We start from the raw sequence: 14,836 nt of genomic DNA, 5'->3' as shown, positions 1-14,836 counted from the left end.
TCTCTCAAACCGAGACAGCCGCTTACTACAAGAAGGACATGGAGGTGCTGGAGCATGCCCAGAGTAAGGTAGCGGAGCTGGTGAAGGACCTGGAGCACAGGTTCTATGAGGAGTGGCTGAAGGAACTGGGGTTGCTTAGCCTGGAGAAAAGGAGGCTCAGGGGAGACCTCACTGCTCTCTACAACTACCTGAAAGGAGGTTGTAGCAAGGTAGGGTTTGGTCTCTTCTCCCAAGGAACAAGTGATATGACAAGAGGTGATGGCCTCAACTTGCACCAGGGGAGGTTTAGGTTGGGTATTAGGAAAACTTTCTTCACTGAAAGGGTGGTCAGTGGGTGGCCCACAGAAGTGGCAGAATCACCATCCCTGAAATGTTCAAAAATACACATAGATGTGGCAACAGGGACACGAGATATGGCAGCTATCCAGAGACAATTTCCCTACCAAATTACGCAGCTTTTATAATTTAAAATAGAGAACTCTATTTCCTATCTGCCCACTAGTAGATATAGAAGAAAAAGAAAAAAATACCACCATTTTAAGCATTCTTTGTCACAAGATGTATTTTCAGATACACTTGCCTTCATGCACAGTATAGTCTTGCTGTGACCTTCCAGGGTTCTGAGCAGCAGCCCGTTGCGTGCGTCTCGCACACTGATGGTGCAGTCATAGGAGCCCACGACCAACAACCTGCGTGCTCCTTCCTGAGCTGTGGCTAGACAGCTCACTGCTCTAGGGCCATGGCATTCAAAGGTATCAATTTGTTTATTATTCTGTTGGAGGAAGAAAAAAATGGTATTTCAGAATTAAAACTTTGCTATGACACTGACTAAACCACTGAGTCGTTTTTGCAGTGTACTTGTTAACAGCATCTGATTTCAGTTTAGTAACACACAATTTCAGCAGTGGTACAAGTTGCATCTTAATAAACAAGTTTCTAAATCAAGGGAATAACTCCTTATGTTAGGCTTCAATTTCCTCTTTTAAAAAACTATTTAATTATATAGCAAAGGTCAGAACACTTAAAGTGTTCTGAGAAAAAAAACCATTTCTAAGGATAAACCTAAGAAATTGGTGAATTGTCCACAAAAAGAATAACCAGAAAGAATAGTTTATTTAAATAATGATGTTTAGTCACTTTCAAACACCATGGGGACTGCTGATTAAATCTCTGCCAGACAAACATGGGCATGAGTCTCTTCTGTAACTGTAAATGGAGGAGCAAAGCCAGCAAACACATTCAAGTCTCCCACACTACTTTAAAGGGCAAAAAAGAAGGATTCACAAATAATCGGCTCGGTCAGAAAACTCTCATGACACATGGCTGGTAGACCAGGAGGGACCGTAAGGAAAACATAACAACAATACAGCAGTTAAAAGAAGGGCAACCAAAGGGACAGGGAAATGTCCTTCAAAAAGGGAGGCTGAAATGGGCAGCTTCATGCACAGACAAAACAAAGGACCCAAAGGGGCCAACAGTGACCATTTATACCAAAATACTTTCATTACAAATACATCCACTATTCAAGAGAAAGAATGGAAAGACACACAAAGTGGAGAGAAATAGCACTGCAACAGGCTTTTAGGTGCCAATATTTAAACAAACTAACCTTTATGCTGAAAGTAACCACAGTGCCATTTGCCAGACCTGCATAAAGGATCCGCCACCTACTGTGTAAACAGAGCACTCGATCTTCCAGTTTAAACTGCTCCATGCGCTCTTTGGTCTGGCAATAGAAAGAAGTACTTAAAGCTTTTTGTTATCTGAAAACAACTCAGAGAAAAAAGCCTGAAGTGAATGATGATTTTCACCTACAGCCTCCATTTTTTTAAACCAACAGAACAGGAGAAAAACATTGGAATGTCTGGTATCACATGGCGGCTTGATCCTGGTTTTAATCAGTACAATCTCTAAGACTTGACTGTACTTCAGCAACCAGTTATAATCCTAAAAGCTTCATTCTGTCAAACCTCTAATGTGTACAGAGATTTAGACTACACGCTAAATACATACATACATACATACATACATATTTATGAAAATACCCTGTTACATGGTCCAGGTTAAGGATTCCCCATGAAGTTCCCCACAGGGAAGTTAATGAACCATCAGCTTAATTGTTTAAAACCCCTGGCATTTTGTTCCCTGAAACAGATACTTGCTTTCTAGTCCATCAAGGACTTGTCACGGGTTGGATAAACCTTCTAATCATTTATTTATTCTATCTATTTATTTATTATTTACTTCTGGCTTCAGAAGTCCCAGTCTGCTCTTCTGCCTGTCTTCAGAGTAACAGACACCTGTTCTCTCTATAGCTGCTCTACAGATAAAGCAGAGAGCAGAGCCTTCCATAAGCAATGAAGTTAGAAATACAGCAAGAAAAACATGATATTCATGGCCAAACAACCATTCTGCACATTGGTGTTTCCAATATTTGGGATGGCATCATGCTGTTCTGGCAAAACTCTACTGACAAGCTAGCCAAAAGATTAAGGTAGTAAACCACTTGATGGTTTGCTGTTTGGTTTGTGGGGTTTTTTTCCTGCTGCACTCAAATGACATATGAAGTGGGGCTCATGTCCAACTCATACAGGTTTAAAAGGCTTTTAAAATTTATATTTGCAAAGAAAGACCTGCATAAAAATGCAGTATATGCTAATCAACACAAAGTGTGAGTACCTTGATATTGTAACAGTTGATAGTGTGGTCACTTGAGCCAGTGTAGAGTGCAGCATTCTTCCCATTTGTCTGAGTGACCAGAAGGCAGTTCACTTTTGAAGTATGTCCTTCAAAGATGGCCACACACTTCCTGCTCTAAAAAGGAAAACATAGCGTCTGTTAGCATAAAGGCCCATAATGCCTCTCAGGATATGCACCCGACAGAATACAGCAAGACAGCTTAGAAAAAGCAGGACACATGCAGCAATCCATCTTCCCTTACCCCTCTGATAAGGAGAAGGGGTTGGAGAGGTGAAGAGAGGTTTGAAGAAAATAATAGTATAAGAAATGTGAGGCACTTGAAAAAGCAGCTGCTTCCTTAGCTACATAGTATGGCTTTACAAAAAGCAACCCTGAGATTGCAATTAATGTAACACCATTCCCACAACCTTACTTACAACGAGATTGTAGGCACAAACAGTTTTGTCTGCTGAGCAGGTATACAACAAATTCCCAAAAATCTGAATAGCATTCACTGCAGCCAGGTGTCCCTCAAAGATTCCCTCCGTAGGTTCTTCATCCTCACCTGGCTCTGAAGATGCTTCTGTAGGACACAGACACAGGTACTGTTATGGGAACACACTCAAGCAAACACACTACTGTTGCCTGTATTACCAACCAGAAAAACTTTTAAATGGGCTCAGCACCTTAAAGTCAAATTTCATTATGGGTCCCAGCTGGAGAGTGAAAGTGACAGAGGGCAATATAAAATACCAGAAAGACCTTCATATGACATTAAATGCAGAAATATCTTTAAAACAGAAAAAGGATTGTACTATTGTTTGTCCTACAGCTGTACATAGACTGTGGAGCAGGGGTGTTTGTGTGGGAAGGGGCAGGGGCATGGGCATGTGGAAGAGTCAAGTCACAAAGCACTCAATGAGAGATGACATAAGCAAATATACTTCCCACTTAAGTTTTGGGCACACCCTTTTACCTTCAAGGCAAAATTCCCCTCTGGAAGCAGTTTGATCAAGACTTAAAGTCCTGCAAGACACTACATGCAAAGTATCAGAAGGAAAGCTTAAAAGATATACCTGAGGAGTTCTTTGATCCTCTTAGTGGTGATACGGAAGATTGTATCTCAGCCACACTGTAACACAAAAACAAAAGAGCAGTGAGATTGGACTTTGCATGTTCATTTTCAGACAAAACATTAGTGTAAGTAATATGCCAAAACACAAGACACTGCACTTAGTAGGAAATATGCTCTGACAGGTAAGTTCTAAATGAAACTTTGCATGAAGGGCAGCCTTGTTCTTGTATTAACAGAAATTAGTAGGTAACAAGACACATTCATTTGTTTACCAAAAAAGCCAAGTCAGATTTTATTTTCCCTCGTATTTCACTTCTGAATGAAATCATGTCATTGATGATGTAAGACTTTTCGAATTAAATAAAAAAAAATTTAAAAAAGGAAAAAGAGGGGCTTTTTACAAATACTGTATAATAAGCCTATTACTTTTGAGAGGTCTACAATAATCTCACCTTCTTTTCCCATCATTCCGATAATTTGTGTCAATCTCACTGGTGGAGCTCACTTCATCATAACCAGAGCAAGAAGCCTCTAGGACTGCTTGATGCACAGAGCTCTGTGAATCCCTCTTTGATGGGCTGTCTGGTTTCTCATCTCCTGACTCTGAGGAACCAACATCAACTACCTCACACTGAGGTGTTGAAACTTCCACTAGTTCCAAAGAAGCATCACTGTCATTCTCACATTTGTTTCTTGCTGTTTGAGCATTAACTCCATCCTCCTCTCTTGAAGGAATAGATGTAGTAACTTTTTCTCCTTTAGGAACCTTTCCACCCTTGACTTTCCGGACAGGCTTGGAGTCAATCATATCCTGCTCTGTATCACTGTTTTCTGGAACATGAGCTGCCCTCAGAGTTTTTTTCTTTCTTAACTTTCTCCTCCTCCTGTTCCCTTTTTCTGCTGGGACTACAGTGGTTGCCAAGTGCTGCTCAGAGGGTTCTGCTGACAATTTGGGTGTTTTATCCATTGGCATTTCTAGAAGAACTGAATGCTTTGAAAGAGATGTGCTACATTGATCCCGTAAAAATATTTCAGCCACTGTATCATCTGCCTCTCTCTTGCTGAACACAGACAGTGAATGAGGAGAAGGGTTCTCAGGAAGGCCAGACGTTCCTCTGTTTGCAGCAGGCTTGTGGATATCTTGGTTAGTGTGTTGGAAAGAAGCTGCCAGCTCTGGTAGAGATATGGTTGCACAGATAACTGGATACACTGAAGTTTTCTGGGTGGTCTCTTGAAGAAAACAGACTACTGTTAGATTCAATCTGTACAGCAATAAATATTTCTGCAAAATGGCTCTCACTTCATTTTTCTATCTACAGTTAATTGTGCATGTAAAGTACATATTCCTACATGTTGAAAACTATGTGCACATGCAGAACTGCTATTTCAGTCAGCGATCCAGCCTTTAAAAATACAGCTGAGGCATAAAACATTTATCTGTGTACCTAGAAGCAAAGGAATGGGGCACATCGTTCAAATTGTTGGCTGACTTTATGCTTTTAAAGTTCTGAAAATCTTTGGTGAATTCTACATTGGTTGCCCATGATGCTAGCACCTCTCCCTGTGTGCTCCCTTACCAGCTGTCATGCCTGCTGTAAGAATGATATTAACCAATGCATGCCAAGGATGACTCAGTTGTTCAGTGAGACAGGTTGAAGACCTTGTGCTTAACCCACCTGAATTAATTATTTCTACCAAGTTACTTGGACCTCACTCAAGGTAGATGAGTCACACAGCACTATACCTTCTATCCTGGGAATGGCAGCACTGCAAGCCATGAGGCTAAGTTTTAGTTTAGTTAGTTCATCTGTGGAAAACTGAATGTGTGGCCTCTGTAAATGACACTCTCCCTGTCATTTAATTTTAGTTAAATTAATATGAACAAAAGAATCCAGCCGCTCAGCTGAGATGGACTAAGGGCACAGGCAGCATCTCACAGCTGCTCCCCACGCCCTAAAATTCCCTGGTTGCATCTACAATACTGACAATCCAGAACAGGATGTTTCAAGTTCACTGCATTTACTGGGTGGATCATGCAATGCAAATAGGAAGCTGACAGTATGTCAACACTTCCTTGTTTCAGTCTCTTAGAAACCAGTCATTTAAACCTACACTAATGCTTAGCCAAAAGCACATTACCCACCACAGTACAAATTTGATGCTTTGGAATTATGCATCCAATTAGAAACAGCTAAAATGAGAACATGTCACCCGCACCTTCCTCAGATGGGAAATGCCAAGGTAAAACCAGAACTAGCTGACAACATAGGGTATATGGCATTTAAAGTAAATAAGTGGAAAGATGCTTTTCCCTGGACCCCTAACTGTAATACACAGCTACAAAACCTCATAGAAAACCCTCTATACAGAAGAAATGAATGTTTAGATGAGGTTTGAACAGTTACTGTGTTGAATTATACTGGGAAGAAGGCATACAAAACCTTTAAATTCTGAATACACCTCTAATATCATGTGTCACTCACTTCCCACTAAAAGGGGGAAGGAAGGAACTTGGTCACTTTAAAACAAAACAAACCAAACAGGAAAATAGGAGTAACCAGCAACTTACGAAATTTATAAATCCAAACGCTACTAATTCTCAGCACTTGGGGTACTGTAGGTATTAGAAAAGGAAGTACAAAATCAGCATGGTAGTGTAAGAAAACAGAACCACTGAGTTCCACAGGCAGGAGAGACTGCTGGCAGTTAAGGGAAGGAAACCACAAGCAATCGGCTCCTTCAATGCAAAGCTGAGCTGACCTCCTAGGGAAGCTGACAAACTACACGTTCAACTCCCAGAAAGCAAACAGTCTGCCCCAGAGAGAATTCCTCTTCCCCAAATTATAGAGTTTACCTGATGCTAAATGCTTACTTTCCCCCCAAACTACCAAATACATCTGATGGCAGACACTCATTCTAAATGTAGCACATATAGAAGATCATCAATACCAAAACTATGTTCATTTGGCAAACAGCAAAAGAATATTCTTGTTTTTGATATGTCTAAAATAAGTTTGCAGGAAACTGAAAAATATGCTCACGTCATGAAGAGATTTTTAAAGCAATTATGTAAGTAATAAATATAGCTCTACAGTGAAGGTTCATCTTTAGAAGTAAAAAAATTATAAAAACTTCTCTGGCTTCTCTGTTGCACATGCACAGACATCAAGAAAGTCTGAACATTCTGCAAGCAAGACACTTCATGACACTGCAGCTAGCTATCACTAAATCATTATTCTGAGTTTTCCAACTGTAACATTAAAGAAAAATGACATATTTTCATGTCACTGATGTTTGAACATAGCAGTATGGCAGTTACCAATAAAAACAGGAAAGCTAGCTCTCCCCTACTCACTCCCAATCCCCTCACCTGAGTGAATAGCGCCTAACATCCAGTTAGGAGAAGATGGATTGTTGTTTTTAACATCACAGATTATACTCTTTGTGTTTCTCCACCAGGGCCCAAGAAGAACACATAATACTCTCAATGTAGTTGGTCATAATTTGTAAACAAATATTCAGACATGCATTTTTCCTTCATAGGCTACATAGGTTTTCAGCTACAATGCTCAATAAATAATGCAGAGTAGATGACAAAAATTATAGAGGAGATTTTAAGGTTTATTGGAGGGTTTTTTTTAATTAACTGAAGTATTCTAAGAGGATGTAACCTTCAAATTCATGTTTATTCTATCTTTAAAGTAAAACTAGAAAGTCCTACACGAGTTCATAGCAGTTCACTCCTGCACGACAGACTGCAGGTTTGAGACAAAACTTACATTCTTTCAGGAACAAAATAATTTCCTTATTTTCTTAAAGCTAATTCTCTTAAAACAAAGCAAAGCTATGCATACCACCCTTCTGTTCCACCTCTTCTGCTCGTGAAGCACATGGAGAGCTCTGGAGTACAGAATTCACATTATCTTCTGAGACTTCTGGAGACACACGTTCTCGTTTAACTTGCACTGAGGAGTCAGGAGTATCAGCAGGTGTACTGCCAGAAGACTGGAATGGTGACGGCATGTTTACATGAACAGAAGCTCCTACTGGAGGTACAGAAGAAGACAAAGTGTCCAAAAGGGAGCCTGCAGGAATTAAATCAGCTGTTGTCTGAGATTTGCTGTTTCTTCTCTCACTTAAGACGCTGCAGGAAAGATGCTCTGAGAGTTCAGAAGGTTCAAATGTTTCTAATCAAAAAAGAGGATATAAAATTAAAAACACAGAGAACAAAAAAGTTCATATTTTACCATAAAATTTAGTAGTGCCAAGAGCTCATTTGCGGACAGTCGGGGGAGAGAAAAATTTGAAAATAGCCACTAGGTGGCACACCAAACGCGACAGCTCACACTCAAAGACCCCGTTTTGAACGTCTACAATTTTATAGCACAGTTTCAATGAGCAGACTCAAGTTAAATACAATTTTTAAAAGACACTGACTTCAATGAATATGAGAGCCAGCATTCCACCGTTGTAGTTTTATGGTATTTTGTACCTTGGAGACCCTGCAAGATCTGGATTCTCTGACTTCTCAGTGTACTCATTTCCATGGTTATCTGCAAAACAGTTGTGGTTTCTATCAGTCCTACTGATTTAACAGGCAGTTTTTCAGGCTGCCAACTTCTAGTTCAGACAGTTTTGAAAGCCCAGTGTTACCTGTTGCTTTAATACAAGCAACCGTTGAACCTCAACATACGCAGCCTGCAAGGCAGACCTAGCCTGCAAGAGACTGCTGTCCACACCATGCAGGGACTTGCTTAACTCTTCTTCCCTCAGTGAAACAGCCAACAGCTGGTCTACCTGAGAACGTTCTGAAAAAGAAACAAAATGCAGAGTCTAACTGCACTGAACAATAAACTAAGATACATTATAGATGATATTACAATAAATACTACTGCCTCAGAATGTAAAAAATCACATAAATTAGGTGGAGCATCAATAGTCATACAAGAAGCTAAAAAAGTGTATCTATGCACAGGAATAGCCATATCTATGTGGAAGAGGAGCAAAGTCAATATTCTTCTTTACAGGATCTCAGTCTTGACTCTAGTAACTATTTACATCAAAGTTTTGCCAGCACTGATTTAGTTTCGTTGAACAAAGTATTTCTCTTTCACAAAGATCTTTCGCTGAAGTACATGCACATAAAATACAAATACACACTTGGCATTAATGTAATGAAAAAGGCACAGACAAATTTAAGCAAAACAAGATTTAAATTATTCAGTTGATCCTGAAGCCAAGGAAAGGCAGCTTTAAAGAACCCAATGATAAAAAAACAGCTTAGTATTCAGGATCATTTTGGGACATGGGACTCATGTTTGCAATCTCTTGAGAAAGAGTCACTAAGCACTGTATTCAGTACTTCCTAAAGACTTCTGGCACTACAGAGATTCTCCAGGCAAATTAAATTTCAATTTGAGCATTTCTTAGTTGCATTCAGGTTATAATTTCCTTTAGTAGATTTACCACAATAACACTGATGTTAAAGCAAAGTAATGGGAAAGAGAGATTTTACTAAGCAGAGTATGTACTAGTCTCTATAACAGACACTGGTCAGCGAAGACAGAGGCTGAGAAAAACCTCCACCTTATCAAGTACTGAAATATTAGTTCCCAGAAGAAGATCCATACTAATTGCCCGCATTCCAAAAAAACCTTTCAAATACATAAACAAAGAACATTTGAAAGCCATCTTCTTGATACACATGTTAAGCATGTTTGAGAAAAACCTCCCTAATACCAAAATAAGAGCTTTCTTTGGTCAGGAGCAGGAAGGAGCAAGGCATTCCACATTCATTTCCACTAATGACAGGGAAGGAGGAGTAAGAATGTAAAAAGTATTGTCAGAGATGTCAAAAACAACACAGACCAAATTATACAGAGTACAAATTTTCTGGTGAGACCACCTAGAATCAGAAAGTGAGAGCTACGGGGCTTGTCTCTTTGGAACATCCATCCAAAGAGGCAACAAACCTCACTTCCCTGAGCAGGGGAAAGCGAAGGTCCCATTTGTACAATCAGGAACATGAACTGCAAGCAGAACGGAGGCACACAGCCTTCTCTTAGAAATAACTCGTGACAAATTAAGACAGAAATGTTCAGAGAAGAATGTGTTGCAGGCTTGGGAGCAGTCCACCCTACAAACTTCAATAAGTGCCCAAGAAGCTCCAAAGTAACATTAAGGAACTAGTACTTTAGCAAGTCAAAATACTATTGGATAATTATAACCTCTACACCAAAAGCACATATGTATGATATTCACTTACCTTTTTTACCTTTGATTTTTCTTCTCTTATTCTTTCTTTCTGGACTAGGGATTTCAGGAGAAGATCCCTCCTGCAAGGAAAATCATTAACAAAAGTTATAAGAACAAGTATGCCTAAACCAAAAAGTCAAGCATCCATTGCTTTTCAGTCATTATTTGTACCCATGAAAAAAATATACAGTTTATTTTGCACATTCTTTAATAACTCATCTTTTGCCCTGCTCTTAAATGAGGGAGAACAACAAAGTGAATGTCATGTTTCATCTCAACTAAATATTAAAGAAGCCAACAGCCTTCTACTCGCTCAGATGTTTAAGAACACACGAGTCAGATTTTCTGCTCTATAGTTTTACATGAAGGTCTAGAGGATTTAACAGTGAAGAATTAAAATTACTGCTTTCTGCATATAGCAAAATAATTTTGAGAATTTTCATCAGAAATATATATTTTTACCTTTGGATAAGTCCAAGACACTACTGTGAAACAAATACAGATTTAAGGATATCATTTTAAGTATGCAATTTTGTAAAAAGGGTTGTCTTTCCTTGTTAACCATTAAATCAGGAACATCTAAGGAAAACATATTTCTGCTACAGCCCAGCTTTCATTTATATTGTGAAACACCAAGATTCTTGCTACAAAAGCAAGTACTTCCACTGAAATATTTTAACAGCTTCTGTTTACCTGCATAGCATGCCAGGTACCAAACCAAAATTAAAAAGCATTTGTCAATCCTACTAATTAAACAAAGATTAAGTGAAAGCCCTAAACTAGGAAAGCAGAAATGGAAACAATTCTTAAAGAAAATTAAGACAAACAAGCAAATTAGTTTGATGTTATAAATATACAAGACAATCAAATGGAGAAAGTCCTCCTTGCAGAGATCATTCCACGGCTGAATGACCATTCACAGGAAAAGAACATTTTTAGCCCATCAAAACTGAACAAAATTGCTCACTTACTCCAGTTGCTCTTCGCTTCTTTCCAATTCCTTGGCTGTCATTCTGCTCAGTACCAGATGTGCAGCTACTGTCTGTAGCTGCATCTATGTTATTAGACACTGCAAGAAGCGAAGCACTGTTTGAAGCTGGACGATTTTCTTCTGAATTCTCCAGTATATTATGTTTCTCCTGAAGAGGTGTTCTCTTCTCAGGGCTCTCCGGCTCTTGTTTCGTGAGGCCTGTGATCTCAGAGGAGGCCTGTAGGCTGTGACTTCTTCCATTAGTCTCAGTTCTTTCAGACAGAAAAGGTGACAAAGAAAGAGATGATGTCTCCCGTCTGTGGTCCACTTCAATGTCAGTGCTTGCCTCATATCCAGACGTTATGTGATGCGAGTGGCTGGCTGCAGTTATTTGCTTTTGCCCACTTTCCTTTATTTTACCTTGTTCACTGAAAAAGCTATAAGCAGAAGGATTTCTGTCTGCTATGACACTGCTTTCAGAGAAGCTACGTTTTCTGGCTGAACCAGACACTGCTAAGGAAATCCCTTCCCACTGGACTCCTTCTAGAGTGGACAGATCAGATTCTTCACTGAGTTCTAGACCTTCTTGCTCATTTTGAACAAGAGGCACCATTTCTATGCCAAACCTTTAGGAAGATATAAAGAAAAATAAATACACACATTACAAACCAGCTAAAGACAGAGAAAAGTCCTCTCCTTCCCCACATACACATTAGTGCTTTAAGACATGCAGCAAGTCATTACACTGCTATTCTACGCTTTCCGTTTCAGCTGGCAATGGAATATCAGATTTAGTGGCTAAGAACTGACAGCCTGATTTCCAAGTCAGAAATCGTGTTGTTATAATTATTCAAACCAAGTTTGGTATAATCAAATGCGACATCTTTTCAAGGTGCTTCAAAAACTTCGGGTTTAAAGAAAATTTCAAAAGTCCAGTATTCTAAAACTGCTTCCTCTAAATACCAAAGCAAGCTATGTATCAGAATAAAAGATTAACAAATGAAGAGGGAGCATTTATACTGCCTGCGGCAAAGCAAGCATTCCTTGTAGTCCTGAATAAATGAGGAAATCAGCAACTGTCACAACCTGATGACAATTTTACATTCTTCTAATTACTCACACTTGAAAAGCAAATATGTTGTTACCATTCAAATTCAGATATTAAAGCAGCCATTGTGAACTGACTGATCAGAATCTTTTCTGAGCATATTACTATTACTTATCTATGGATAGACATTCACAGCAACAATCAATGACAAAGACTGTATTATTTGTATATGCAAAAGATCATGATCTAGCAAGCTTCATTATGAAGTCTTAATCTTAGGATTTTAGAATTCATTTCAGATATGGAGAAAACCAACCCTCCCTCCTTAGCATGCCCGGAGAGGCATGGTTAGAGCTAAAAGCTACCAACCTTGGTAAACCTTTGCCAAGTTCCTGCTTCTTCTTGGTTACCTGTTGGATGACCTGATCCCAGTTTACATTTCGTCGGGAAGCACTAAGAATCTGCCTGAGGGTGGGTTTAAGCCCTGACTCCTTCTCAGTCTCACTTCTCCGATGCACACTCACGTTCCGAATGCGCCGTGCATTATTGAGATTGGGCTCTGGGAGATGTGTCCCAGTTTTGCTCTTCAGACTAATATGTCGTGTCAGGTCTCTTTGCAGAGAGGCAGGAAAACCAAGTTTGCTTAAGTCAGGAACGAGGCCCACTGACTGGCTTCCTCCTTTTTGAAGCTCATTATCGGAAGGATTGTCAAAACCTTCCATTTCGAAGTGATCATGTGACTTGGCACACTCTTCATTCCCTTCTCCATCCTGTGTGGACGTTTTCAAATCCACATGCAAATGGTCCTGACCACTTGATAGAGAAACTGTGGATTCTATCTGAAATGTAAAATCTTTTATGTTAACAGAAGCAATACTTGAAGCAGATGGCTTTTCACCATCTTTCTTTTCAGAGGTGGCAGGTTTACCTTCAGGAATGGTACAGGGTAAACAAGAACTAACAGAAGAACCTGACTTTTCAACTCTTGCTTCTGACTTCTCACTCCCCATTAAATCATCATGGCTCACATCTTCTAATGAATCTAGTCTGAATTCCTTCTTTGCCAATGCTTTCTCAGTTTCTTCCTTATTCTGGTCACTTCCATCCTTGCAAGAGCTTAAGGCAGAATTTTGCAAGGAATGGTTGGACTGAACATCTTTGGGATTTTGTTCTGCTTCACTTAAATTATTAACAGGCTCTCCAAGATTGCTACCAAGCAAATCTTTGTTGTCTTGTAAGTTACCAGCACAAGCACCTTGCAGCTTGAATGAACAAGAGGGGAAACTGTTTATTTCCAAGTTCACTGCATTCAAATGATTCTGCTCTTCACCATTAGTTGAGGATAACAGGAGCTTGACATTTTTTAAGAGACTGTGTGTGTCTTGCTTTGGCAAGGATAACTTCACATCTGTGATATTCAGAAGAGGGGATTTCAGTGATGGCATCCTATTATTTCTGCTATCATCTCTGTCAGTCTTGTCACCACTGGAACAGTCTTTCATTACCTTGTGAGACTCAAGGTGATCTGAGGTTACATTAGAAGGGGAAGATGCTTCCAAGTTTTTAACTTTTGAAAGACTAACACTGGTTTCAGAAGTTTTTCCTTTCATTAATGAATCAGCAAGAGGCGTAAGCACAGAATCTATTTTATCTGGAGTTTTAGAAATATTATCTTCAGACCGTGGTTGCTGCTCTGTAGTTTTCTGGGATGGGTAAGGAGTCCAACGATATGTTTTATCTCTGGAAGGACTGACACTTTTTCCATTGGCTCTTGAAGTTTTGCTTTCTGGTTGCTTCAATGTAACAAAATCCAATGCCCCCTCAGAAGCAAGCTTATCACTAGTAAAATCGAGGAAGTCACTCCTATTTTTTCTACTTCTGTATGGCAGAACATTGCCTTTCTCGGGCCATGGGTACCTTTCCTTATATTTAATTGGCTCTGATGAATACGAATCTCCTAAGCTTCCAAAATTCCAGCCATTTGCACCATGCAGTCTAGGTTTCCAGTTTCCTCCATAACTCTCGGAATTCCAGCTAGAAAAATGACCTGTTTCTTCTGAATGCCAAGTAGAATTTCTCTCCCTCGGACTGTGATGCCAATTTGATGTTCTTCCTCTCCGCTCACTTGAATGCCAAACATTTCCAGAATTCCCAAGATTATACCCATTTGGAGAGCTTCCCGAAACATTTTGGTGCCACCCAAAGTGCCCCCTTGGGCCACTTGAGTGTCTATTTATACTAAGGTTTCTCTGAGAGTGTGAGAATTTGCTTTGTCTAGGACTAACATAATCATTCTTTTCCCACTTCCTGTCCCTTTGCGACGTGTTATGATGATGCCGTGATGACTGATCATAAGCTTCTCTTTCTTTGTAAGAAGCTCTTTCTTCTCGCCTTCTCTGTGATCTCCTATCATCACATTCTAGTTCTTGGCTTGCAGTGCTTCGTTCATCTTGCCTACAAAACAATTGAGAAAAACCTAAATTGTGATGCTATTCTACTGAAATACAACAGCCCACAAACCTCCTGCATTCTATTTGCACTGGGGAGAAAATATTTTTTTAAATTATTATTTATTATTAAAAATCCCAGACCCCTTATCTGCTTTGCTGTTCAGGCTTCTGTAGTGTTTGACTTTCAAAACTAATGTTGTACCTTTATTTAAATATGATAATTTCAAAATTGCTCTTATAAGTACATCATTGCTCTTATAAGCACAAAACCTACACACTACTGCTGAAAAACAATTGATTTGAGTAGACTGAAAATTCATACTGTATCACCCTTCCAGTTTTCAACACATTCCAGTTCT

The 14,836-nt window shown here is 39.5% G+C and overlaps 1 protein-coding gene across 1 annotated transcript; it reads right to left on the bottom strand.

The window, feature by feature from the left end:
* Window positions 1-580: 580 nt before the first annotated feature.
* Window positions 581-14,481, bottom strand: ZNF106 (zinc finger protein 106; the record flags this gene model as incomplete). The annotated part of the gene is made up of 12 exons (XM_009073093.1): window positions 581-772; window positions 1,610-1,726; window positions 2,680-2,814; window positions 3,117-3,262; window positions 3,756-3,811; window positions 4,207-4,984; window positions 7,609-7,941; window positions 8,247-8,307; window positions 8,408-8,562; window positions 10,020-10,089; window positions 10,981-11,605; window positions 12,397-14,481. Coding segments are annotated over 12 exons (4,753 nt in total), but the record flags the coding sequence as incomplete, so codon positions are not given.
* Between the last annotated feature and the right edge of the window lie 355 nt (window positions 14,482-14,836).

Source organism: Acanthisitta chloris, unplaced genomic scaffold (assembly GCF_000695815.1).
Source record: "Acanthisitta chloris isolate BGI_N310 unplaced genomic scaffold, ASM69581v1 scaffold21560, whole genome shotgun sequence".
NCBI lineage: Eukaryota > Metazoa > Chordata > Aves > Passeriformes > Acanthisittidae > Acanthisitta > Acanthisitta chloris.
The sequence above is the reverse complement of the archived record's forward strand: the minus strand, read 5'-3'. Positions and strand labels throughout refer to the sequence as shown.